The sequence below is a fragment of the Talpa occidentalis genome, unplaced genomic scaffold (assembly GCF_014898055.3).
Source record: "Talpa occidentalis isolate TD23 unplaced genomic scaffold, MPIMG_talOcc4v2.1 talOcc4.13, whole genome shotgun sequence".
Taxonomy (NCBI): domain Eukaryota; kingdom Metazoa; phylum Chordata; class Mammalia; order Eulipotyphla; family Talpidae; genus Talpa; species Talpa occidentalis.
The window spans coordinates 94486155-94514003 of NW_023601322.1; the positions used below are offsets into that span (position 1 = coordinate 94486155).

Below are 27849 nucleotides of genomic sequence, written 5' to 3' on the forward strand. Positions count from 1 at the left end.
AGCAAGTGAGGTGAGGAAAAAGCATGTCAGTGACTTTGATTTGATGCTTCCTGAACAGCCCGATCATGAGGAGACAGTCAACAGCTTAGAGAGCAAGTCACATGGGTGACATGGCGGTGAATTCATTTTTCACAGCCACCTAGCTTTTGCAAGGTGCCATTACAAAAATATCCTTTGGGGCCCTGCCCTTGTGGTGCAAGGGATTAAGCACAGCACTGTGAAGATATCCACGAGTTCGATCCCGGCCGTCCAGGGAGCTACCCACATGGCACAGCAGACCTCTGCCGTGTCACCTGCTGCTCCCCTCAGCAGTGTATTTCATTACATCTGTCTGTTCTGTTCCCCACTCTGTCTCCGGTGAATCCTCTCACCCCCCGCATCTCTGGCCTGCACCCCAGCTCTTGTATGCATAAATAAATAAATCTTAAAAAAAAATATCCTCTGGGGCATGCAATAAGGACTCCTACTCTGCCACTCCAGGCTACAGGTGCAGAGGCTCTCATCGACCCAGCCACCACCCTTCCTCACTTGTCCTGGACTTAGCTTTCCAGCAGAAGGGCCATGGGCAAGCAACACTTTTGTAAAAGCCTTTCCCCACATTAGTCAATCTGGCAGCGCTGCCCATAAGGCAAGGGCTGTCTTCTGCCTGCAAGAAATTTAATCTGTGAGATCACTTAGGGGCCCACATGCCTCACTGGGGGTGACAGAGGAACAGGTGGCCTCCCTACCAGCAACTGTTGCAGCCCGGCGCCGATCACGTCCTGCAGGTTTGTTTTGTCCTCTGGGCCCACGGCCTCTTTGTACTGCCACTTCTCAGGCACGAAGGGCCACTTCATTTCCTTTGCCTCCTGGATCAGGGTCCTTAACTCGCTGGGGAGTGACGCTGAAAAGGTCAAAGTGCAGGTAAGGAAATGGCAGTCAAAGAAAAGGCTGCTGAGGTGCCGATGTTATGATGAAGCACCCCAGGGGCCAAAGAAAGGCTCCTACCTGTTGCTGGCGGGTCTAAGCTGTGGCTCTGACTCAGAGAATAATAGTGAGAAGCTATCTGTCAGGGGTGGCCCGGGCCTACTTTGCCCTACAGGTAAACTGGGGTAGTCAGGCATTAAGAAAGGGTTTTAGCAGGAAGTAAACACCAGGGACTATCTCTGCATGAAGAAGCAGAGAAAGGAATGAAGGAAATATTATTTCCCCTGTAAAATGAGAAAGGAACAGAGGTGGGGTGGATGAGGGGCTGGGTGGCTGGTTATGCAAAAGCCCATTTGTACAACTTCTTCCTTCTGAGACCTCACCTCGCCTGCAACTTTCACTGTGGGCTACACCTGACAGTAGACGACGGATACAAAAAACCCAAATGCAATTTGGGTTGGTACCAGTTTTCCGTGAGATGGTCCTGTTTCACATTAGTAAGAGAGATACGGTCGCTCTCTCTGTGGTCACCAACCTAACTCCAGAGTCCATGTTCTTTCTTCCAAACTTTGGAAACACAAAATGCTCTGAACTAGGACTTTTCTTAACTTTGGCACCCAAATCAGACTTGAAGTGACTACAGAATATAGTCTTGTTTATTCTCCGAGATCAGTCAAAAGTTTTGCTGCAAACATTTCAGTGTTTGACAATGGACACCGCCTGCTTCTGCCCAAGTTGAATGTGGCTGACAGAACCTTCCCAACATGTGAAAAATATGGAACTTGGAGCATATGGGACTCTAAGGTCTGGATAAGGGAAGATGGACCCATTTATCTGAGTGCCAGCTGTCAATCTAGGCGCGTGTCTTGCAGACACTTCGGGACCAAGTTATCCCAAAACTGAACTCATCACCCTTTCCCTAAATCTGTTTCCCCCTCAATTACCTAGTTTGATGAAGGTCACTACCATTTGCTGACAACTAGCCTTTTCGCTCTAATCTAGACTTCTCGCTGTCTCATCCCCCGGAACCCATTTGGCAGTTAAATTCTGTGAATGCAAAATCTACTGCCCGCTCTTCCTTACCCAAATCGCTATTTCCAATCTCTCCGAGCACTCCGCCTGCCATATCACTGACCTCCATTTTATAAAAGCATGGTGGGCCAGACCATTGCCCTGCAGATGTTTCTCTAATGGTTTTACACATCCTGTCCTCCTGTCTGAATTGCCCTCCCTTCCCTTCATGGTCAAGCTCAGGCCTACTGACCTCGGCATTCAATGCAAACTTTGCCACGTCTCGTCGGTCACCAGGACCTACAGGTGCCCGCCCCTTCCAGCCTGCAACCTGCTGCTTTGTAACCCCATCTATCCTGCCCACTGGAGTGGGCGCCCCAAGGCAGAAGCATTTTTGTCAAACACAACATGATGGGTAAAAGAAGGATGGGTCGCAAGTGTACAGGAGACAAGCTAACTGGGGCGAAAGAGTTATGATAGAGAGAATGAAAAACAAAAATAAGAAAAAGAAGAAGATGAAACTCTGCCTTGGCCCACGATGCCTTTTTGTGTCCTCGACACCACCTGGGCAAATGAGAGGCAGCCTCCTGAGGGGACGGCAGACGTGCCTCACCAATGAATGATCCAGAATGAGCCCTGAGGAACATTACAAATGGCACTTACAAATCACTGCCCTGACTCAGCAACCCAGAACTTGGGGGGGCCCTGGGCCATAGCATCCCCCAGGAACAGCAGAGCATTGGGATTCGGGTCAGAGTCTGCTAGAAAGCCTGCCCTGTTACTCCGATGACATTTCATGCTCTGAAAATGGATCCACTGTACACACAGAGGAATTATCTTAAACACTAAAAAACAGTTAGGAATGGGGTGACTTTTCTGTCCTGTTTGCTTGTCCGCGTGTACTTATCATAGTTCCTTTCACTCTCAAAAGTGCCTCAGGCAACTACTATATTATCTGCCACAAGTGACAAGCCCAGAAGTCCAGGTGTAATGAAATGACAACAGAAGTGTGATTTCTGGATGCACAGAACTCCGCCATACTTTGGCACAGAATCACTTAAATATTTTCAAACTTCTCCATGCTAGGGAAGAGCATCCACTCTCTGGGGCTCCTTTCGCCCCCTCTACCCCACCCTGCCTCTACACACTTGCCGGAGCGTGGAGAGTCATGGGGCACACCAAAGGAAAAGACATCTCCAAAATACAGCTAAAAAATATCCTTCTGATTGGGTTTCAGTTCCTTCTCTCTGGAGATTGCTCGGGCGAGTCACCTGCGCTGTCAAGGACAATTTCGGAGGGAAAAAAAGGGACCGGAGCAGAGGAGAATAAAAAGCCAGTGTAGCGCGAGAGTCAGCCAGCTCACTCCGTCCCAGAAGTCGCCTTTCCCTTGGAGCACACGCAGGTGACAACACTGGTGGCCACACCTGCCAGACACCACCAGGTATGGGAAGGACTGTGGCATCCGATGGCGCCGGGGCAGGGCGTTCGGGCCGAGCTGCCATGACGAAAGGCTCCTCCTGGAGCTTCCTCGCCTCTGGTTTATTGGACAGAGACCAGAGCCGCAGCGAGCACCCCCTGCCTCTCTGACCACTTCCTTCCCCAAGTAGCTTACCTGAAGGGCCATAGCTAATTGAGTGATTTTGCAGCAGTGATTTGCCTTATCTGGAACTAAAATGATTATTTCTCCCATTCTGCTGCAATTGGAAAGAAAAAGAAGAAAATGCTCCCTGACTGAGGGCTCAGAGGCTTCACCAGGGAGAACACAGGGCTTAAAGGAATTTGGGCTGAAGATACAAAGGAAAAGGACAGACTTTAGCAGAAATAGCAGAGCGCAACAGCATGCCCTGGGGAGAGCTGGGACCCTCACTTGAGCTGGGTACCTGCTGTTCTGTTAGAGACCAGGTAGCCTCTGAGAGCCCCTGAGAATAAAGTTTATTCTAATGCTAAAAAAAAAAATCTAAAGAAGGAAGGCTGCCTCTCCAAAGGTAGCTACAGCTTTCAGTTTCTAGACCTCGTGATTGAAACCACCACAAATGAGTCTAGAAAATGAGCAGAAACCACGTTCTCCTAATGATGTTGCCTCCTAATGATGCAAGAAGCATTTATCAGTAGGAGTGGATTTATTTTACAAACGACATGTGAATTTGGCAGAAGAATTGTATTGATGATCAAAAAAAGGGAGTGGGGGCTGACGAGATGACGTGTTTGCAGAAAGCGTGGATGTCTATGTGCCTGGTGGGCACAAAAGCCTAGGATGAAAAAAAGTATGTGCGACCATTCAGAAGTTGCTTCAATTTTTTATTAATTGAAATTTACGTGCACCAGCCCACTTGGACCCTTTGTTCTTCTTGAACTAAACTTGTTTCTTGTAGCCTCATGTTTACTGAAGCCTAAAATTAGAACTGACAGCAATTCACTACAACAAAGTGGGCTTCCTCCCCGGCCCATCCACCCGCAGCCCGTGTCCCATTCATGCCCTAGAAATCCACTCATCTCTCGGTGGTCATCTGCCAAGAGAAGAAAAATAGGGCAGAGATGGGAACGTGTCGTCCGGGCAGGGGAGAGGAGGGCGAGCCTGCTGGGTCCCCTACACCCCGGCGCCTCCGCCAGGACCTCACCTCTGCACCGCTGGTCCTGGCTTTCGTCCTCTTCTGACACAGCTGACGCCTCCAACAAGAGCTGGTCCAGCACCCGCTTGCACTCCTGCAGCCGTGCGGCCACAGCCTTTTGATTATTCATGATGATTACCCTCTCTGCACGATGAGCTGGGTGTCCCTGGGTGTACGGTGATCAATTACCTAGAAGAAGACATCGATTCTCAATAAAAGGACCCCTTCAAAGCTTGAGGTACCTGGTGAACAAAGAAGGGAAAAGATGATTAACTGAAGCATCATCAATTATCCGTGAGTCTCAAACAGGGAGGGATAATAGGGCGAAAGCATGAAAATACATGGCAGCCCCCGAGGACTTGATTAGGGGATTATGTGAAGTGACTGCAGGCCGGGTTGGGATGAGCAGCTTCTCAAAGGCAGCAGAGTGCACGGGAGACCTTGCTTCTCCATGGTGGGGCCTATGGGCTCACAGGGAGTCAAGGGAAATGAATATACCCTGTGATTTATGTCTCCCACACACGTCCCACTGGTGCCTCTGGGTCCCACACTTGCTGCTGAGTTCTCTGGCTCTCCAGGAAGCATCTGGCCAACAGTTCTGATATTTAGACACAAGCACTGGCACTCTGCACTGCTCTCATCGCCCACGCTGATTGTCCCCATGTCGAATTCTCCACGGCATTTAGCATCATATAATTTGGGCCAAGCTAGGCAATGACAGATGCCAAATTTAAAGCACTTCACAGCCAGGCACACTGTTAAACAAAATAGAGAAATGATATCCCAGAAATCCAGTTTCTAGATCTATCATATGGGTGTATGGTTTACTTATTTTACCATGAACATACATGCCCCTGAGATATTTCCTATGTGAATATCAGTAAACCGTCACCTGCTATTCAGGGGATTTCAACAACAAAATGACTTATTGAGAACACAAAAATACCTGGCAAAAAAATATCCAAAAGTTACTTGTATAATACATCTTTTTTTGCTTCTTAGTGAATAGACAAGCACAGAAATTCTTTCTGAGTTTGCCAGGAGAGAGAAGCTGCTGTCTGCTTTAGACACCCTTGAAGGGCTCTCAAAGCAAGAGAAATCTGAAAGGGAATAAAATAAAATAAATATGGATGGTGCTAATCCGCCTCCTCCCTATCCATGCAAAGAAGTGATGATTGCAAATAATAAAAAATGCCCTCCACCACCCAAAGGCCTCACTGCAAGAAATTGGTTTTGAATTTGAAATAGCAGCAAACCATTTCTCCCCTATTTTATGATTTCACAAGCATGGGAAAATGAAGGATGAGCAGACTTTGTACCCAAACTTTGTATTTTTCATTCTAACCTGGCTGTAATATTCCACATGCTTCGGGTTTTAAAACACGCTTACAAACACATACACACACACACATTTTACACAGAACTGCCAACCAAAGTTTTAGGATGCTACAGATTTGTTTCATAAAAATCATCATGTATTTGTGAAGAACACAAGCAGAGTTGTTGAATACAAACTCTTGGTTATTTGCAGGGGCCTTCACATAGATGAGGCCTTGAGGAATAAGTCAGTAGGAGCGTTTAAGCTTACATGTACATTTAATCTCTCTGTTTAAGATGTTTTAAAAAGCATTCCTGGATGGATTGGGTTGTGGATAAAGTGCTTGTCAATGTCCCTTTTGGCTCAAGTGTTCATAAACCAGTGTTTTGAGGTACAAGCTCACCAAATCCTCGCCATAGGTAACTCACTGTTCTAGATCTATCATATGGATGATTTGGCAATTGTATGAAAAGAACCAAGCAGAAGGGTTGGTCAGAGAGCTGCATGGGAGATCCTGTTGCAATGATAGCTCACCCGCACTATTCCCTGAAAAAGGGAGGTGGGGGTCTACCACCGGAGCTTAACTTGAAGATTGAAAAGATTAAGAACAATTTGCTGGTATGAACTCTATGTGAGTAGGACGCTCCCTTTTGGGTTCTCCTTCCTAGGATCCTTTTTTAATGACTTCATATAGAAAGAAAAGTCCAGGAAGAGAACATGAAGAATTCATTCATAAAGCAATAAGCCTGCACCATAACGTAATTTCAACAGCACACCAAACCTTTGACTAAAGACTTACAGGAGTGTTCATTGGTGTGGTATCATCCACCTAAGGTAGAAATTAGCCTGCCTTTATACTGGCAAATATGAACAAATTTAATTTTACTCTGTCTCTGTAAATGTTTCAAGCAGAGAACACAGGTAGTAATGAAAAGAGAACCAAGAAACAGAAAAACTACTTCATATAATAATGCTCCAGCGATATTTCTTGAGTGGGTCCTCCTCATTCTGTCTCATAAACTGTTAATCTTCTGAGATACACTTTTCTCATCCATACTTTGAAGGGATTTGTGGGAAAAACTGTTAAGAACCTTCCAGGCTTTAAATTATATCCAGCATCTAGATCGACCAGATAGTCGCTTGCCCAAGAATATCTGATACTTATTACTAAAAGGATGCTGCTTTTTTGGAGAACACTGGAGTATAATGTTGTACGTGTATTTCTCCCTGTGCTTTAGAAATGCTGGCTTGAATCTTCAAGGTTGATTACAAAATAAATACACCTCTTTGCTTTTGTTTCCTCCCTTGAAATCCCAATTCCTTAAACACAGGATCATAAATCTCTTCCTTTTGTCCAAGTGTCGAGAAAGGGAGATAAACTATGTTGGTCCATGAGGGCCTAATTGTTTGGGTAACATTAGAGCAGGTCAGGGGGGTTTCCCTGACCATGTGATGCCTGAATCCAGCTCAGAGAGAGGATCAGGGCTTAAGAAGTTAAAATGGTGGGGAATGGCACTAATGTAGAAGGAATTGTTGAAGGATGGAAGAAGGCCAGGTTCACCGAAGAAGAGATAACAAGAGCAAGGTGAGGCCTCCCAGGTGGCGCAGGCAGTTGAGCACAGCACTGTGGAGCTGCCCACAGCCTCTACCGTGCAGGTTCATTCCTGGCTGGCTGGAGAGATACCCACATGGCGTGGCAGACCTCTCCTGTCTCGCCCGCTACTCCCCTCAGCAGTATATTTCGTCAGTCTGCCTGTTCTGTTTCCCGCTCTGTCTCTGGTGAATCCTCTCACCCTCCTGCACATCTGGCCTGTACCCCAGTTCTTCTATGCGTGAGTAAGTGAATTTTTTTTTTTAAAGAGCGAGGTGACCTAAGGTGAGCTTACAGCAAGAAGCAGAGCTGGTGCCCAAGTGTGCCAGGTAAGGGATTTTGTTTTTATCCTGAGTCACAGGAATGGACTGGTAGCAGTAGCTACAGGACCAGATTTCCATTATGGAAGGATCTTTCTGTTCTGGCTGTTGTGTCTCTTGGGGTCAATGAGGAGGACGGTGAATATGGATAGACAGATCAGTTGAGTCCTTATTGTAGAAATCCAGGTGAGAGGCATCAGGACTTTGGACCTGAGACACAACATTAGAGAAATAAGGAATTGGACAGATTAGAGGGATGTTTAGGGAATAAAAGTAGTCTTTACTCACTAGTTTTGGATGGATATGAATGGCTTTGAGAATTAGTCCCATGTTCCTCTCTTGCCATAGGCCAAAGCTACATAGACTATTACTATATGCTGAGAAAAGGAAGCAAAAGAGATTTTCTAAGAAAAGATATAAATACATCTTCTGTTTTGTATTTCTAGCAATAAAGACAGTAAAGATGGCAAACCATACCACCCCAAATAAGAAATCCAATTTTAAGCAAGAAAATATTTTTTAAAAAGGAGGACGAGGTTTTCAAAGTAATTAATGTTCAGTGCTTGTGACTCCCTAAAACATATTGAGGAGATTCTTTATATTTTTTGAAAGTTATAGTCTTTGCTTTTGTCCCCTATAGATTTCAGGAGAGACAATAGGAAGAAAATACTGTAACATGAGAAACACTTTGGAATCCAACCATCTGTCCAGACTTGTATGGTTCATTGTTGGGTATCACAGAAGCTGAAGCCGGGAAATCTTCCTTCAGGCAACAGGCCCGCTGGAAATTCTAGTCAACGTCATTTATAAAGAAATCATTTTCAATTTCAAAGCATATTAATTCTTGTTCCCAGAACTACGGCATTCTGTAAACTGTACATTATTTCTAAAATTGAATAATGGGAACATTCCCTTATCTTTGTAATCTACAGATCAATTTTCTCCTTTAATGTCTGCCATACATTTTTTCCTTAAAAACCAAATATAAAGAGTCCAGAAAAAGCAATCAAACATACAGATAACTCTAGAATAATCTCGTTATTCTAGACAAAGTTAGAACCAGGCAATATATATATACACTCTTAAGTGGTCATGTGTGCATACATTTTGTGTTTGTGTTTGATTTCATCATATACATGCTTTACATCTATGGGTGACTTAGAATATAGTTGAGTGGCTAGATGAGTTAGCATCCCTTAGTGATTATAATTATTAAAAATAAGCAAGTCAGTGGATTATTCACAGTCCCATTTCTTTCGGCATTTATGTTTTTTTTAAAAAAGATTTTATTTATTTATACAAGAACTGGGGTATGGGCCAGATGCGCGGGAGGGTGAGAGGATCCACCAGAGACAGAACGGGGAGCAGATCAGGCAGACTGATGAAATACACTGCTGAGGGGAGCAGTGGGCCAGACAGGAGAGGTCTGCCGCGCCATGTGGGATCTCGCTGGCTGGCCAGGATCGAACCCGTGCCACAGAGGCTGCGGACAGCTTCACAATGTGGAGCTCAACTGCCTGGGCCACCAGGGAGGCCCTTGGCATTTATGTTTGAGTCTTTTTCACTGAGCAATTAATACCTCCATTAGGGGTGAGCTCCAAAGGTATTCCATGGTCTACTGACTTCCACTGTTATAATTTCTCTACCAACTAGTTAGGATTCCTAGACAATGAAGGAAAATATAAAGAAGTATAAGAGATGGCCTCCGGTGCCAATGAATTTACAAAATGATTAGAAAATTAAGAAAAAAATACACAAAAAACTAACTCTGTAAGCATAGTACACTTGATATTCCAAAAGCTCAATTTAAGTTATCTTTGTTGGAAATCACTCAATGGTTGGTTTGCTTCATAGCAAACCACAGAGCTTATTTATTTCATATGTACATGAATAATTATACTAAAAATATTTTTTCATGTAATTGAGAATGTTTTGTCATCTCTATTACAGAATATACCATTTAGGCAGCAGCCATAACAGTGCAGCTTTTCCACCCTCCCTGAGCAAACACACACACAAACTGTGACCAAATTGCCTCTTCTACTGACTAGAACAAGAAGTGGGGAAATAAAAGGAGAAAGGGAAATCTGACTGGAGGGTAAAACACGTGCTGTAACTGGGTTGATATTTTTTGGTGACAGCTGTTAGCATTTTAAAACATCTTAAAAGTCAATTTCTAAGTCATTTTCCAACAGTATGGAAGGCCATATAAGTTGACTGACACTCCTGCTGAAAACTACTGAACATGCTGGAAAAGCACGTGTAAACCTCCAAACTGTGTCAATGAAATGGCAGCAAAGTAAGAACTATTTAGAAGACAGAAACCAAAACTGGAACCCAGAAAATTAATTGCAACACAGAAGTTAGCCTTGGTCATGAGTGCATTTGCCAAATACTGTGAATTTGAATTTTGATTTTTAGTATCTGTAAGTGTAGGAGGAGAGGAAACAAGACCAAACAGCTGCCCAAGTGAAATGTATAAAGGAAGACTAACTCTATGCAAAAAATAGAGGTCCTAAAAAATTGCACTTTCAGTGAACTGAAAATACATCTTCATTGTCTCCCCTCACCTCCCAGGAAAACTGTTCATGGTAAAACATAGTTAGCTGCTTCATGGGAGACAAAGATAATCCTTCCCTTGATAATTTTGGAGTCAGAAGGTCCCACAAAATCTCTAGCTGATGCTTTACAGTAAGTTATTTTAAAAATAATCCTAGGTTAGGGCCTCCCTGGTGGCGCAGGTGGTTGAGTGCAGCACTGTGAAGTGTCCGCAGCCTCTGCAGTGCTGGTTTGATCCCCACTGGCCACAGAGCAACCCACATGGCATGGCAGACCTCTCCTGTCTCGCCCGCTGCTCCCCTCAGCAGTGTACTTTGGTCCTTCTGCCTGTTCTGTTTCCTGCTCTGTCTCTGGTGAATTCTCTCACCTTCCCGTGCCTCTGCCTATACTCCAGTGCTTGTATAAATAAATATTTTTTTTATACAAAAAATAAAGAGATTAAAAAAATAATCAAATTGAACTTCTAGGGATGAAAAATAAAATGATTGAAAAATTGTAATTCAAGGAATCGGATTTGTTAAAACATTAGCTCTGCCTAAAGAATTTTTCAACCCAATGATAAAACAAAACATATCACTTAGAATGCAACAAAAAAGGAGAAAGGAATGGAAAACACAAAAGAAAGGTTAAGAAACAGGGAGAACTGATTGAAAAAAAATCATCTCATCAGAAACCTAAATGTGAAAAGGAGGATAAAGCAGAAGAAAAGTTTGGAGGGTTAATGAATTTTTGAACAGGAGAAAGACAATTATCAAAAGACCCAAAATCATCTAGTAGAATGAACAAATAGATAAACAAATGCATAAATAAATATCCATACCTTGAAATATCATACTGAAGCCAGGGAATACCAAAGACATAGAGAAGATCTTTACAGTAATCAGAGAGAAGATCTTCAGAGAAACAACAAAGGATTGATACTAAACATCACAATAGAAATTAGAAGACAGTGAAAGGATATTGTTAATATGATGGGGCAGACTGCAAAACGAAAACATTTAAAAATAAACACCAACAGTTACTGACTAAACACATCTCTAATGCATGATCTTTAGAAAAATAGAAAGAGGGCCTCCCTGGTGGCGCAGGTGGTTGAGTGCAGCGCTGTGAAGCTATCCATAGCCTCTGCAGCCCAGGTTCGATCCCGGCCGGCTGGCAAGATACCCACATGGCACGGCAGACCTCTCCTGTCTCGCCCGCTGCTCCCCCCAGCAGTGTATTTCATCAGTCTGCCTGTTCTGTTCCCCGCTCTGTCTTGGTGAATCCTCTCATCCTCCCACACATCTGGTCTGTGCCCCAGTTCTTGTATGCATAAATATATAAAAATCTTTAAAAAAAAAAAAAGAAAGAGATCATGAATGGTCTGAGAGGAAAAATGATAAGCAACCAAAGTGATAAGTTAGTGTCTAAATATAAACACTGTACAAATCTACATGGAAATTAAGAAATACACTTTCAAATAGTTGACAGGTCAAAGAAACAATCATTATGAAAAAAGAAGCAATCATTATAAGAAAATAGAGTAATGGAGTGATAAACACTATATATCAAAATGTGTGGAATTAAAAATGGAATGTAGAAGGAAATGTATAGCCTAAATACTTATAATAGAAATAAAGAACGATGGAAAACCAATGAGTTAAGGCCATATACCCAACATAAGAAAAGGAACAGAACAATAAGCTAAAAGAAAGTAGAAAAAAGTAAAGAAACGTAAGTGCGGAAATTAATGAAATAATAAAAGAAACATTCAATACAAAGATCAATAAAAACAGACAACAGTCAGTCTTGTTCACGTCCATCCTCCACTGTTGGAACCACTCTTTTTTTTTTTTAAAGATGTATTTATTTATGCATACAAGAGCTGTGGTGTAGGCCAGAGGTATGGGGGGTGAGAGGATTCACCAGAAACAGAGTGGGGAGCAGAACAGGCAGATTTGACTGAAATACACTGCTGAAGGGAGCAGCGGGCAAGACAAGAGAGGTCTTCTGCACCATGTGGGCAGCTCCCTGGGCAGGGATTGAACTCCTGCTACAGAGGCTGCAGATTGCTAACTTCATAGTGCTGACACTTAACCCCTTGCGCCACCAGGGAGGCCCACGGTGCCTACTCTTAAGTACACACCGTGGTTTAGGGCAGCTCTTAGACCTATCTCTAGGGACTATGTATAAGAATGTTTACAGAGACACAGTTTGTAACAGGAAACAGAAGGAAACAATCTACCTGTCCATCATTGGGAAAGTGGGTTAGAAAAGCAAACTATATCCATAGGAGTAGCAGGAGCAAACAAATGAATTACAGCTACATATAATAAGATGGATGCCTCTTAGAAAAACAAAAAACAAGTCACAGATGAATACATGCATCAAACTCACCTTTTATAGTCAAACAATATTTCATTACAGAATGTAATAACAGAATATAAATGTATAGGGTAAAATGACAGAACAACGTAAGGGAATGATAAATCAAAAATTCAGAAAAGTGGATTTGAGGGAAGAGTGAAGGTAGGGGCAGGAGGTATACGGAAATAAGAAAGTAGTACATTCTTTTACTCATTTTTTTTAAACCTAGGAATGTTAATTACGCTGCATGTATATTATTCTCCTTTTTATAATTTTACAACATCTATTCAACATTCACTGAAAACGTGAAAAAGAATAAAATGGAAACCCCAGCTGAAATCATTGCATAGACAATAAACACTAGTTTCAGTCCTTAGGGTTGGAGGCAGTGATTCCATTGTCAGACAGTAAAAGCTACAGCCTTTTGAGCAGGAAAGGGACCTTGCACAGGGATTTCTTGAAAGGGTAGGATTTGGAATAGCTTGAGAGAAAGGTAGAAAAAGTGGACCTCCTTGGTGGCACAGGCAGTTGAGCACAGAGCTGTGAAGCTGTCCGCAGCCTCTGAAGCGCAAGTTCGATCCTGGCCGGTGGGCGAGATACCCACATGGCGCGGCAGACCTCTCCTGTCTCACCTGCTGCTCCCCTCAGCAGTGTATTTCGTCAGTCTGCCTGTTCTGTTCCCCGCTCTGTCTCTGGTGAATCCTCTTACCCTCCCACATCTCTGGCCTGTACCCCAGTGCTTGTATGCATGAATAAATAAATCTTAAAAAAAAATCTCTATATATAAAAAAAGAAAGGTAGAAAAAGTAAGCGAGCTGGGGAATGAGCAGAAACTTCAAGGAGGAGATTCTCAACGTGTGCTGGGAATCCATGAATTAGTGTGGGCTATTCAATCACTGATGAGAAGCAAAGTCTGAGCCATTAATTCAGGAGACACTAGATTGCCAGGAAATTTATCTTGACATTCCATTTACAGAGTCAGTGAAGGAATATGTTGTGATTTTTATAAAATGCAAAGTGGATTTTAGGCAATTCTATAGTAAAAATGAAGGGGTTTTTGTTGTTGGTGTTGCTGTTGTTCACGTCTCTTTATGTTGAAATGCCCAGCCTTGTTAAAATGGGAGACTGTCCCTTCCTCTGCCTCTTGCCTTCATGCCCTGTTCCTCTCCGTTCTTGGCAGCTGAATCCGTTTATCAAACCTGACTGCTCAGGAAAGTGCAACGAGAGTGTTCCGGGTCATGAATAGCTACTTGCTGCTCAGGAAGAGAGACAAGGAAAAGGAGGCCAAGGAGCCAGGGCAGCTCTCAGAGGCTCGGGCTACAGTTACCCACTCCATCAGCCACTGTGACACCAACCATCAGCTCCGCCCGCATGGCGCAAAGAGCAACATTTCAGGTCAAGGTGAGTCCATCCTGCCATCTGGTTCCACTCAAGGATCCTGTACTTCGGAGACTCCCAGACAAGTTTTCTTTGTGTTTGTGCACCTCACATGAGAAAAGAGTACTATATATTCTTACGCCATGTGCCCCCAAATGCAGAGCTTCCATGATACTGGAAAGGATTCAAAGAGCAGGACAAAATACATATATTTTGACCTTGTGCATTTTTGCTCTTCTGTGTGCACATATTCTATTCACCCTCCAGCAAGCCATCGGTGCCAATACCCACGCCAACTACCTCCGTCCCTACTCCATTCCCTCTGAGATCCACTGACTTCTTTCACAAAGTTGAAGATTTTATTCCCGCTGTACTTTGCCTGTGTAATTTTTATGTTGTTATTTATGGTCCACAGAGGAGTAAAACCTTTTGATTCCTATCTCTCATTTTCATCCTCTTTGGAAAACGTCATGGCGATTTCTTAAGAAAATAAAAATTGAAATTCTGTATGATCTAGCCATACCTCTATTGGGCATTTATTCTAAAACAAAAAATATTTGACAAATTTTGAAGGGTCGTCATTCAAGGTGTATCTCCTGGAAGGCAGACTTGGCCACCCAAACGCTGGGTAAAGAACTGAGTCATGCAGACTTGGAGGGGTTGGGATGTGGGTGTCAGAAGGAGATTAAGTAATTTGCCCAAACCCCAAACAGAAATCAGACTAAGAATTCAAGAGTCCTTTGCTTCCCATCAAATCGGCACCAAAATTCTGGAGGAAAACACAGCGAGTATAATATGCCCAGAAGAAAAATAGCTCTCTTTTTAAAGAGAAATTTCTTTAAGAGGTAAAATGGAGTCACCTTGACTAACCTGTGCTGTGGTGGATGAGGCAACTGGAATCTGTCCACACTATGGAATGGCGCGGCTGCTGGGTGTCAGCAGGGGCGGGGCAGGAGGAGAAGCGCAGGGGATGGGGTGGCGTGTGTGGAAAAGGTATGAAGCAGTCATCACCCTAAAACTGCCAGGGCTGTGAGGCGTTATTTACGTTTGATGAGGCGAGCAAATTGGGAATGAGGGTTAGTCTGCAATCAAATACTTTCAAATCTGCATTTATGATCCTCACACCCAGGAGAGATTTTGAAGTTAGGAGCAGTCCATTTTGGAGAAGGGGGTCAGAGGGGGTCTGAAATTATAGGAGCAGAAGAAGAAAGGAAGATATTAAAATAAAAGCTTGCTGTTTCTCTAAGTCATTCACAGCTAAGCACAGAACTCTGCAGGCAGTGATCTTGGATTTGATTTCAGTTCTGCAACTTGCCAGCTGAGCACCTAAACTTTGTCTCAGCTCCCTCCTCCGTAAGAAAGGAGCTAACAGTAGGACCAGCCTCACAGTTTTATAAGGATCAGTTGAGTCAAAATACGTAAAACGCAGAGCATTGCTTAGCCTGTAATAACTGCCCTACAGATATCAGTTATCACCAGCAAAAATGTCAGGAAATAATATTTCATGCTTCAAAGGGCCACCCAAATCCTTAGTTTTCCTTATTTGGATTTGGTTTTCTTCTTGGTTGTTGATATTCTTCCCAGTCTAACACCAAGTAACGATGGGATTATCCCCTAAATCATTTTCCAGATCTACCTTCAATTAATGGTAGAAACTTAAAAAACGGAAAGATTACAACCTGTTTGTCATTTTTAGGCAGAAAGATGAGAGTTGTATTTGCTTAAAAAGCAAAAACAAAACAAAAACCTTAAATCCCAGGCAATTCAGTTGAATCAGCTGTTTGCCTCCAGCATTTGCTGCTTCTGTGTCTGAAGGAACAGAAAAGGCAGCCCAGAAGTGGGTAAGGGGAAGACAGTCCCTGAGTCAGACAGAAACCCTGCAGCCCCGCATCTTCTTTGCCCCAACACACGCACAAAGTTCTTTATTTATTTTATACTTAAAATGTCAAAGGTGCCCCAGGGCTGGGCCTGTGGACTGGGATTGGCAGGCCTGGCTCTGGGCAGACATAATAAACATCCAGCGTGTGCTTGGGTGATTCACAGCGTGTGGGTGTCACCATCCACCGATGGTCTTGGCAGGGAGCCTCCTGCTGGCCTGGGGATGAGTATGGACCTGGATTTCCTTGAGGGGTGAGAACTGTGATGCAGACCATGCAGACAGACTCATGCTTTGAGGGCCCAAAGGCAAAATCCTCCTTCCATAGACAAATATGCACACACTGAACTCCTTCAGAGGACCGTGTAGGGCACAGAGTCGACAACAGGCTCACACACCCTGCCTGATCTGAAGGAGAGGCAAAGTGTCTATGAAGCAAAGGGAATCCATTTAGTTTTTTGTTGATTTACCTCTTGACGTGGCTGGGAAACACCCCACAGTGTGTAAATGCACAAATTCTTAACAAGGCCCCTGAGCCGAGAAGGCTCCATGAGAGAGCCAGGCTACTTCTGCTCTCTCTCTGACTTCAGTCTCAAGGCCCCCAGTGCAGCAGGATGACGTGGAAAATGAGCACAGTTTAGAATTTCAGGATTCTATACTTTCTTAAGAGGTCTGTTACTGGTGAAATACTGCTCAGTCTTGGAGCAAATGTGCTCACAGCATCCATCACCTGATTTGGGGATAACTTGATTGTTTTTTAAGCCACTCTGCTCACTTTCTTTGGTATCTCCTCAAGCGGAAAAACTGCCATTTTCTCTTTTCTCTAATAAGGAGTGTGGAGAGCTGGGACTTAGTTTATGTCTATTCTTTGCTTTTAGCTAATGAAGGAATATTTGCCAGTATAGAGCGAACAGTGATACAGAAAAAAAGTTTAAATGAGTAAATCCAAACAGGCAAGTGAAACACGTTAGCTTCATATTATTACTAGCGGGGGTGGGGAAAGGATTGTTTGGGTCCTTAATGCTTGGTTTTCATAGCTAAGTTGGATGTTTAAAAAGGAAAATAATATGGACTGTATGAATGGTAGTTAGACATGTATTGAGTACTCATTGCACTTGATACTGTTCAAGGTTATCAAGTCAGAGAATAAATATTTCCAACCCTCAGGGACAATCTCCTTGGGGAAGTAAAAGAAGCACATAATTCATCTTGTGAAAAGTTCCAAAGCCACATTCTGACCTGCATGGTGAGTTTACTTCAGCTCAGACACACAGGAGAAGTCATCTCTCCTTCCTGCTATTACAGTAGTGAGGCATTTGTGCTAGATACTGAAACAGAAAGAATGTGCTGCTCATCCTACTTTTATAAGATACAATGAGAAAGGTAATATGGTCCCCTTTTAAGAGAAAAGTCAGCAGCTCAATGTTTTGTCTCAAGCCAGACAGCAGCTCATTGGGGCCGTCTGCAGAAGCTGGACACAAACTTTTAAAATATCCAACCCACTGTGGTTTTAATGAGACCACTTGTGTTATAGCTTTAGTGGGAAAGAAACCAAAAACACGTAGAAAAACAGGTAGTGTAATATTGGTATATGGTTAAGTCCATGACAGACATGCATGCTCCAACTATGTAGAGAGATGATTCTTGCACTTGATTCTTAAATTTCAAAGTCCTGACATAACAATTGCTGTATTTTTCCTGGGGAAAAAAGTATCCTAATTTTGACTTTATTAGAGCTGCACCATAATCCCAGAGGGATCAATGAAGGGGAAGAGAAAAACTGATAAGTGCTAAGTGGTGATTGCATTTATAGATTAATCCTGACAGGGAGCAAACACATCTCCCTGCAGGAGGCCCCAATACTGTCAACTGAAAAGTGGAGTCATAATTTATGACCATAGCAGATTTCCCCATTATGATATAAACATTTTAATTACTTTGAAGTGAAATGTTCTTTTTTGTGATAGTAACTCTACAAACTGAGCTCTGAACTGTGGTGGTGTTTTTTTTTCTTTCCACTTTGGCTATGATTGCAATCCTCTCTTTTTCTTTACATGAGTATTTGGCCCCAAAACGAAAATGGGAAAATGGTATACATTTACCAAAAACAAAACAAAACAAAACAAAAAACATTTCATCTCCCCAAAGACCCAAAAGAGTGGTCAGTAGCATGATTCCAGAGTAATGTCATTTCCAGTCATCTTATATTGTGATCTTGTACATATAATTTCATCTGAAGCTAATATGTCAGAAAATACTAATTCAAACAAATCAATGAAGGTAGAGGAGGAGTAGAATTAGCATGTGATTTTTTTTCAATAAGATGATGAGTTCTCATTCCAGATAATGAAGTAATTACCACATATAGAAAAACACACATAGTAAAACACAGCAGCCAACTAAATCCACAGTGATTTATGTCACCATGAAAGAATCTTCACGAAACAACTATGTCCTAGAAGCAAAATATCTAGTTCATAACATGAAAGTGAAATAATCAACTTCCTTTACAAGGGAGGGGTGACCATATTCTGAATATTATCAAGTCACAAAAATAATATCAAGAAATTCATATTGATTTTTAAGGGTGGTGGAGTGAAAAGTAGGTTTTATTTGTGAGCGAAATACTGAAACATTTAGAGATGATATTGTATAAAGTTTGAGCTCTACTTTAAAATAACCAGGGGTGGGGAGGGGGGGGTTCCCTGGTGGCGCAGGCGGTTGAGCGCAGTGCTGTAAAGCTGTCCGCAGCCTCTGCAGTGGCGGTTCGATCCCTGCCAGCCATCGAGATTCCCACATGGCGCGGCAGACCTCTCCTGTCTCACTCGCTGCTCCCCTCAGCAGTGTATTCCGTCAGTCTGCCTGTTCTGTTCCCCACTCTGTCTCTGGTGAATCCTCTCACTCTCCTGCACATCTGGCCTGTACCCCAGTTCTTGTATAAATAATCTTTAAAAAAATAATAAAATAAAATAACTGGGGGCAGGTTTATGGGGGAGAAAGTGAAGGTATACATCAAGATTGACTCTATAAAGATCATTCCATATTAAGGATAAAGAAAATGCAGCTGACTTCTTATACTGCTCTTTCTACTTTTATAAATATTTCCAAGTTTTCACCAAAAAGTTTTGGACATTTTTAAATATACTTGCTTTTCAGACTATAAGCAAAAAGGATAAACTCCGAGAAACCACAATCTACCTAGAAGGATATAAATCTACCTAGTTCCTAGTAGAAACTGCTAACAAAATTGGGCCTTAGCCTTCCTCATGTGAACACTACTCTGTAAAGCAAAGCCATGGCTTCATCCAATTCTGTAATTAAGTCCAGACTATGCACATTTGGAGTATCTGATTAATGAGCTACCGACAACACACTGTCTTTTATATTATGGCTCCATGCCACCTACATCTCCATCACATAAAACTTCTGGGCTACTCTGCTGCCTCTGCCTATTCATATATGCTTAGAAATCACAACCCAGTGTTACCATTATCTTAAGCCAAATAAAAGCAAAAATTGAATGAGGTATCCAAAAATATCATACCAAACACTTCAAAGCCGTTAGCGTGGGTAAGTGAGCACTGTCCATAAAGACCCGACAAACACGCCCCCTATTAACTCTGTCTTGCAAAATCAGAGGCTGGTCTGAATGAGCAGAAGCCGGGCCTGCTTTCACCAGAACGCTGTAACACCCTCTGTTCCACTTTCTACAGAATTAAAAAGTTAAACAACTGAAAACAAAAACTGTAGTCAGAAAATCTCTGGCTTCGTCTAAGAAATTTTTAAACATGAAAAAAGAGGTCGATAATGTGAGTGCTAGGAGTCTTTGAACTAAATGAGTATCTTTCTCCCCCAGTTTGCTGTCACAGACACCCCCAGAGGGAAAGAAAGGATCCCTGGTTGAATACTTTCAGTAACTTCAGTCGCTGGACCATGTAATTCTGACCAAAGCTTTGTGATTTGACTTTGTCATTCTGACTTTATAGATGAGAAAGTTGAGGGTCACAGAAATCAAGCGATTGGCCTTATTATGTGTCCATAATAAGGGACACTTTCAGATTTTCCGGAAGATTTTGATCCTAGGGATGTCTTTAAAACTATTTGCCTCTAGCCCCGTGACACCCTCCTGAATATTCAGAATGTATCAGTACTTAGGTAGGATGAAATGAAGTCCTTCCCAGGAAAATAACTGCTTCAGTATACGCGATGAATCACATATACTCTCTTTGGATTTACTAATGAATCCATTTCCACCTAGCCTGGTTCAAAGAAAGCTGATCAAATTCTACAATTCCTCTAACTACACAGACAGAGACAGCTGAAAAGTCAGGGACTAATTCAGCTGGTCATTCCCACTATTTTTACACTGAAAGGACAATAGTCAACAACTGAATTCTGTGTAAATGTCAACCAGCAACCCTTCAGTCCAGAGCACTCTCTCCTGACATGCTCTTGTCCAAGAGTGGAGAGTTTTGTCTTGTAACAGGTAATTAAAGACGTGGCAGTGCCACTTGCTAGGTTTTCTCTCTTTCGCCTCTTATAAAAGAAACTTGAGTTTAAAGATTAGATTTTTCTCCCCCTTTTTCTAAAGCTGGGTACACCAACTGGCATCGGCTGTATTAAAATCAGGAGAAACCTCAATCAAAAAGCCCCTCTCGGAAGGCAGGCTTTCTTGTTAATATGCACCAACATGAAAGGCTTTCTTTTCATCCTATACAACTACAGTGTGTGTAAATTGCAGGGGGCTCATTGGCATAAATCTCGGCTGCGACCTCTGAGGTAAACTGGATTTACATTACTTTCTGACAAGAATTAAATGAAGGCCTTGTGGATATAAGAACAGCCTTCTAGGCTGCAACAGATGGGCATGAATGTGCTCCCTAGGAAAACTATCAGTGACATCTGTGTCCTCCAAATTCTGGTGGTCTCAGCCAATTAACAGGGGGGAAGAAAAGGTGGGGGTTGGGAGGCCACAGCACAGCCCCCAGCCAAAACCAAGCAGAAGTGTTTGTGTTTGGAGATGGGATCAGGCCTGCCTCGCCCGTGAGGTTAGCACTTTATTGTTATCATTCAAATAGAGAATGTGGCTTACAAGCTATTTGTATACCACAGTGAGGATAATATGATTTTTCTCATTTGACCGGAGGAGATGGCCCTCTCTTGCAGCTGATATCATATTTCAGTGCAACCTCTTTGAGATGGGTGTCTACTTTTGTCTCCTCCGGGCAGGCTGATGGTGTTGCTGTCTGCCAATTTGTGTGGTGCATTTGTGTGTCACAAAGAAGGTGAACTTGAAGACAAAGTGGAGATCGTTGCCCCCTCTACACACACACACACACACACACACACACACACTCTCTCTCTCTCTCTCTCTCCTCCTCAATACTCCTTCTTTGCTCCTCCAAAGTGGCATGGACTGATTTCACAAGGAAGCCTCGACCAAGGATTCCTGGTTAAAACGCAGGCAAGAGAAATGACACCAGAGCTCTTTAGTGAAGTGATAGAGGATCCCTCAACCCTGCAGCCTGAATCTATCATGTCAGCCCCTGCGTGGAACATGCAGACGGAAGGAAGCTGGATACACTTAGGCAAGAAGAAGCCTGGCCTTGCCGTCTGTCCCAGGATGGGGATTTGCAGGAAGGGAGGGAGCAAAGAACTAACACCTGCTCCTTCAGAATGAGAAGGGATAAGAAGACGATTATTTAGATGGTCCAGGAACTCTGCCTTCTAAGCTGGCGCAGTAAGAACTCAGGCTTTGGATCCAAAGTTCCCTGTGTCTGGTCCTACCACTTACTGGCTATGAGATAATGGATAAGCTACTTAATTTCTTTGTGCCTCAGTTTCCCAATCTGTATAATGGAGCTAATGATAGTATCCACCTCTTAATAAGGATAAAAAATAACCCAACACATGAAAAATGCCGTGACATTGCTCGGCGGGCCATTTTCATTCTGACTTTATGGAGAGGGGTATTTGAGGGCCCCAGGGTAGAATCCTGAACCCCTGCAATTGTTTCTTAAAATGAAAGGCATTATGTTCTACTACTTGGAAAATCCGAACAACGACTTTTCAAAAGAAGCATTTTTTATGGCTTCCAGGAACCTCGGGCCACACTTTAAAATGACATATTTCCTTTTAAGATTCTGAATTGTCATTTGCCAAAATGAACTTTCTGACTATCAAAAGCTTGTGGATGTTTCTAAATTATAAAACAGTCTGCCTGGAGGCGCAATAAAGTAATACATATGGACAAAAAGGGAAATTAAACTATTTGTTCTAATCCCCTTTTACAGCCGCAGAAGTGGGCTTGTTCTGAATCGAGGTTTTTGTGCCTGACGTTTCAGAAGACAGTGGCTAACTGTGACAGTGTGTCTGTCAACTGTTTACCCCTTTGTTCTGGATGTCGTTTAAAACACACTAATTCCACAAAAACTGTTCAGAACAACAACAAAAGTTGGGCAACAAGGGCGGGTGGGCCTTCTCAATAAGAAGTAGCAGTGGACACTGTTAAAAGCACCCACTGCTGCGTCTGGAAAGTAAAATTTCACACGTGGGTTCTTACCCTCTTATGATTTACTCTATGTGATTTTCTAATGATCTCGCAGTAAGAACTTTAGCAAGTTGAGCCTCAGCACCATGGAAGATTGCCTCTAGGGGAAGCCTAACGATGCGTCTACAGCGAGTTGGCTCACTCTTTTTCCATTTCTCATAGAGGTTTTCAAAACTCAGTGGACTCAACAGCAAGGATAAAAACACGCACAGGCACAATGTTTATGCAAATGGAGATTTTTTTTTTTGTCCTTACTACACTGCAATGCCAAATAAAATCCTTCTTATGCTGTTGGTGCTAATATCGTATGTTGAGTGATAAAGAGCAGAGGGTCCTTTGTCCACACAGGAATCAGAAGAGGATCGACAGTGAACAAAAGCACCTGTTGTTTCGATCTTGTAACGGCCTCAGAAGTGACCAGTTGGCTGCGTTTCCCCCACACTTCTCCTTAGGCCTTTCCTGACACTACCATCTCACACATCATTACTGGACGTAAAAGGAGAATAATTGAGGGGAAGATCAATAAATTTAAAAGCTCTTTAAGGAAAGACATAATGAATTTGGTACAGCACATATTTTTAGATCAAAGATGCCTTTGAAGTGACAAAACCCTAATCCATAAACTACTGAAGCACTTCCTTTCTCTCCCAAACTGCTTGTTGTCAAATAAAATGGAAGTTAAGGAAATTATCTTTATCTGAAAATGGCCAAAAGAAGCCATCACCTAATGACAGCCTTGTCACAAGCGACAATCGGGGAAATTGTCAGGAAGGCCAGGCCTAACAAGCAGAGGAGTGGGCTTGCTGTTTGCACTAATCTGGCCATGCAGCCCCCACACACAATCCCAGTCAGCTTGCTGTGTGAAACAGCTAAGGCTTTGTCAGTGGTAGCAGGCCTGGAAAGCACTCGTTCATGAATATGCATTACCATCCCTCTGCATCTACAGAGACAAACCTTTCAAAACTGAGACACAAAACACACACGCACACACACACACACACAAACACACCCGACCAACAAAAACTAAGAGCATCTAAGCGACTTGGTGGAGTGCAGTGAAATGCTAGTAACTAATGAGAGCTCACGCGTTTTCCGTGTGTTTGTGGGGGTCTTTATTTCCCAGCAATTGAGATGAAATCTTCAGGGGGCCTTCAATCTTTGGAAACCAGGAGTATGGATTCCAAGATGCTACACAGTAATAGGGACTGAGGATCAGATGCCTTATAGTGTATGCACTTTCCCCAGGTCACACATATTCTGAGATGACAAATATGTGAAATGTTTTAAATGTTTTAACACAGTTTAAAGCAGCTGTTCTCAGGTTAGCTTCCTTTGAGGTAATAAAATCACTATGTGGGAAATGATGGAGTGTTTTCCTCTATTAAACAGAAGGACATTGCACAGGCAAAAAGTAACAATTGCAAGTAAAAGATTTTGGGTGTACTGGGGGGACAGAGGAACTTTGCAAGCCCTTTATAATCCTAAAATAGTTTTTAAAACATAGTGCTGAAAACAGCGCTAAAAATGTGCATTCCATGTGCCTCCTTTTCTGCAAAGATAAATTATTTCACATCCATCCCCTGTGTATAGACCTAGCAAGACATCTTTGAATGACTGAACCTCAGTTTCTCTACTGACTTTGAAATTTAATTTAGATTGAAATATAAATACATGTATTTATTTAAAGTCACTTCTTATAGAAGCAAACACATAAAGCAGAATAGTACGGGGTGGTTTCTTTTTTAAGTTTTTCTTCTGATATGATAAAACTGGGTTTCCCACTGGGACGAGACAAAGCTGAGTTTTGAGGGGTTTCCATATTACGCAATGTTTGCCGTAGACATTTACATCTCATTAACATATTCTACTCTACATGAAATCCCGCCTTGAATGCTCCCAGCGCAGAAGCTAATCCTCTTTAAAGAGCTACAGGCTATATTACATGTGGCCACAGCATCAGCCATCCCATTGCTGCATCACTTTGAAGATGGTGAACAGAGTTCTCTTGTGTGTCTGTCTGTACCAGCCTCATAAACCCCTGCTTTCTGTGCTGGGAAATCCTTCTGTTTTCATCAAGGAGAATTACCAGGAGGCCGAAATCCACGTTAGCACTCTGAAAGCTAGGCGGCACTTGAAGAGCAGATATTATGCTGATTTCACTTTTTCCTAAGTGTCTATCCACAATCTTTTCAACTAAGATTAAAATAAACTATATCCAAGTATTTTTGTTCCTTTGATTACGATCAAGTGCTAACCACATCTTCTGTCTAGAAAATCTGATCCTGGATAATCAGGGGGAAAGACACTCAGTGATGTCACCAGTCTTTTTCCCCTTTTGCTTCATTTTTAAGGGATACCATCAACATTTAGATGTAGCAATTCATTGGTAGCTCACTTTTCTGCAAGGTTGACTCAGCTGATGATATCCAAGAAAGCGGTAGATCCAGGATCTAACTTTAAGAATATTTAACAAACAGTAAAAAATGTATAACATGACAGAAAGTGGATTCTGTTCAGTTGGAAAACAAGCAAACCTCACCGTTCTACTGATGATATTCTCTTACTAGTGCCCAGATTTTTTTTAAATTTTTTTAAAGACTTATTTTTTTATACAAAGGCTGGGGTACAGGCCAGAGGTGCGGGAGGGTGAGAGGATTTACCAGAGACGAACAGAACAGGCGGATCTACTGAGATATACTGCTGAGCAGCAGGAGAGGTCTGCCGCGCCATGTGGGAATCTCCCTGACCAGCACGGAATCGAACCCGCACTGCAGAGGCTGCGAACAACTTCACAGCGCTGTGCTCAACCTGCTGCGTCACCAGGGAGGCCCTAGATTATTATTATTTTTTTTAAGATTTATTTATTTATTTATACAAGCACTGGGTACAGTCAGAAGCACTGATGATACACTGCTGAGGGGAGCAGCGGGCGGCAGGAGAGGTCTGTCGCGCCATGTGGGACCCTCACCAGCGGCCGGGGATCAAACCGGCGCTGCAAAAGGCTACGGGCAGCTTCGCAACCCATCGCTCAACCGCTGCGCCACCGGGGAGGCCCCCTAGATTATTTATTTATTTTTTTTTTTTAAAGTTTTTTTTTTTTTTTTTTTTATAGAGGCATGTTATTTATTTATTTATTTGTTTGTTTGTTTGTTTTGTTTATACATGCACTGGGTACAGTCAGAAGCGCGGGAGGGTGAGAGAATTCACCAGAGCCAGAGCGGGGAGCAGAGCAGGCAGAAGGACCGAAGTACACTGCTGAGGGGAGCAGCGGGCGGCAGGAGAGGTCTGCGCGCCATGCGGGACCCTCCTCCGGTGGCCGGGGAGCAGCCGGGGATTGAACCGGTGTCTCAGAGGCCGCGGGCAGCTTCGCAACCCAGCGCTCAACCGCTGCGCCACCGGGGAGGCCCCCCTAGATTATTTTTTAAAGAAAAAGCTATCAATAAAACAAAATTGATTTTATTTCTCTCACTTTACGATAATTTGTAGAAAAAGTGATGTATAAATTTGGGGATAACTCTGAAAATAAGTATTTTGTAAAAGTTGCCCTTGAAGCTATATCCATTATACTGCCTAATATATTTCATTTAAAGTCCCACAGAGTAAATTCTTCTTTGATTAAAAGGAGGCAGTACTTCGATTTTCATGCCAAACGAGTGTATTTCTTTCTATTAGATTATAAGAATCTAAAGCTCATTTCATTGTCCCTTTTTGCCTTTATTCCCAGCAAACTCTGAGGCAGATTTTGCAGTAAATTCCATGCGTGTCCTTCATTTAGATAATCTTGTACCCACCATCTAATCCAGACCCTTCATTAATGGGTCCACATTCTCTACCCTTAGCTTAAGTAGTTCTAGAAACATGTATCTGTTTCATTAGAGGTGTTTTAAAATAGTTTTGAAGGTGTGTACAAGGGAAAACACATTTCACAACAGTGCTTCCTATTTTTTTTTCTTAACATTTTTTTCACAAGCCTATGCTAGAAAGTTTTTATTGCACTGTGGCAAGAACTCAGGATTGGTGTTAAATAGTCCTAGATTTGCTGCACATGTATTACGTGACGTGCCATCTGCCTTTTCTTCTGCGGTAACAGAGGCACAAGATGGGAGACCAATTATTTGCCTGTCATGGGCTACTTTTGGTATCTTCAGAAACTAAAATGAAGCTTTGCTCTAAGATTCCATATTGCACCCCTTTGAATGCTGCAAAACCTATATTCAGACCAAACCCTCATTGATGATTAGTATAATTCTCTATTTTCTTTTACATCCTTGTTGTTTCCAAGGTAACATTCTCCCTGAAGGATTTTATTGCCGTCATCCAGACAAGAGCAAACACATTTTCTTGATGGTTTCTCCTTCTATGTCTGTGAAACTTAAAAGTTATTAGAACATCACTTCTGTGTGGTTTTACTACCTCATACCTCTTCCTGACTCTGATTTTTATCACCTTCTTCCTATACTTTTGCTTTAAACAAGGAAGCAAAGAAGAGCGTTAGGCATATTAACAATATGCCCAATGCTTATGACATTTTACTCAGAAACTTTTCCTAGAAAAGAATAAACTTAGGAATAAAAAATAACAAAGCTTATCCATCAAAATGATTTTTAAAATGCAAACTTTTCAGCTCTATCCAAAATAAACATATACTGATACTACTCAACACTGATAAAAATAATCTAGCAGATCCAAAAGAAACTTCATAAATCCTCAAGAGGAAAAAAATTTTTCAACCACAATGCATAAAAACTCCAAATTATTTTTTAAAATTTAAATTTATACTTGGCCAACTTGGAAATTTCAGTACTCGAAAGTCATTTTATTGTCACTTTCCAGTACATCTCCAAACTTACAGGATGCAACCAGCTCTACACAGAAGAAAATTCACTGTGTGATAATCTTTCATAGTAAAAATAAATAAAAGTGTGCTTTCATCTAAAAGAAAGGGAGCAACAAACTGAAACTTAAGAAGGCAAGATGAGGAAATAAAACTTTTTAAAATGGTGATTTATGTCATACAACTCATCAAAAAAATGTTCCAGATGATGGAACAGAGACTTCTTCAAAGAAGACATCTAGATGACCAACAGGGACATGAAAAAATGCTCATCATCACTTATTATTAGGGGAATGCAAATCAAAATTACACTGAGATACCTACACACCTGTCAGAAATAACAAGTGTTGACAAGGGTGTAGAGAAAAGGAAGTTTAGTATACTGTTGGGACTGTAAAATGGTGTAGCCTCCACGGAAGAAAATATGGAGATTCCCTCAAAGCTAAAAAGAGAAATATCATGCGACCCAGCAATTTCATTCCTAGTTATTTATCTAAAGAATATAAAAATACCAATTCAAACAGATGTAAATATTTCTATGTTCAATGCAAC

The 27849-nt window shown here is 42.3% G+C and overlaps 1 protein-coding gene across 1 annotated transcript in view; it reads right to left on the bottom strand.

Moving 5' to 3' along the window:
* Positions 1-27849, bottom strand: part of ALPK1 (alpha kinase 1) — a 98548-nt gene that overhangs the window by 47171 nt on the left and 23528 nt on the right. The window contains exons 3-4 of the mRNA XM_054694558.1: positions 4536-4715; positions 729-883 (exon numbers count right to left, since the gene is read on the bottom strand). Of these exons, the coding sequence (XP_054550533.1) occupies positions 729-883; positions 4536-4656 (276 nt within the window). The 5' untranslated portion in view covers positions 4657-4715. The remainder of the gene's footprint in view (positions 1-728; positions 884-4535; positions 4716-27849) is intronic.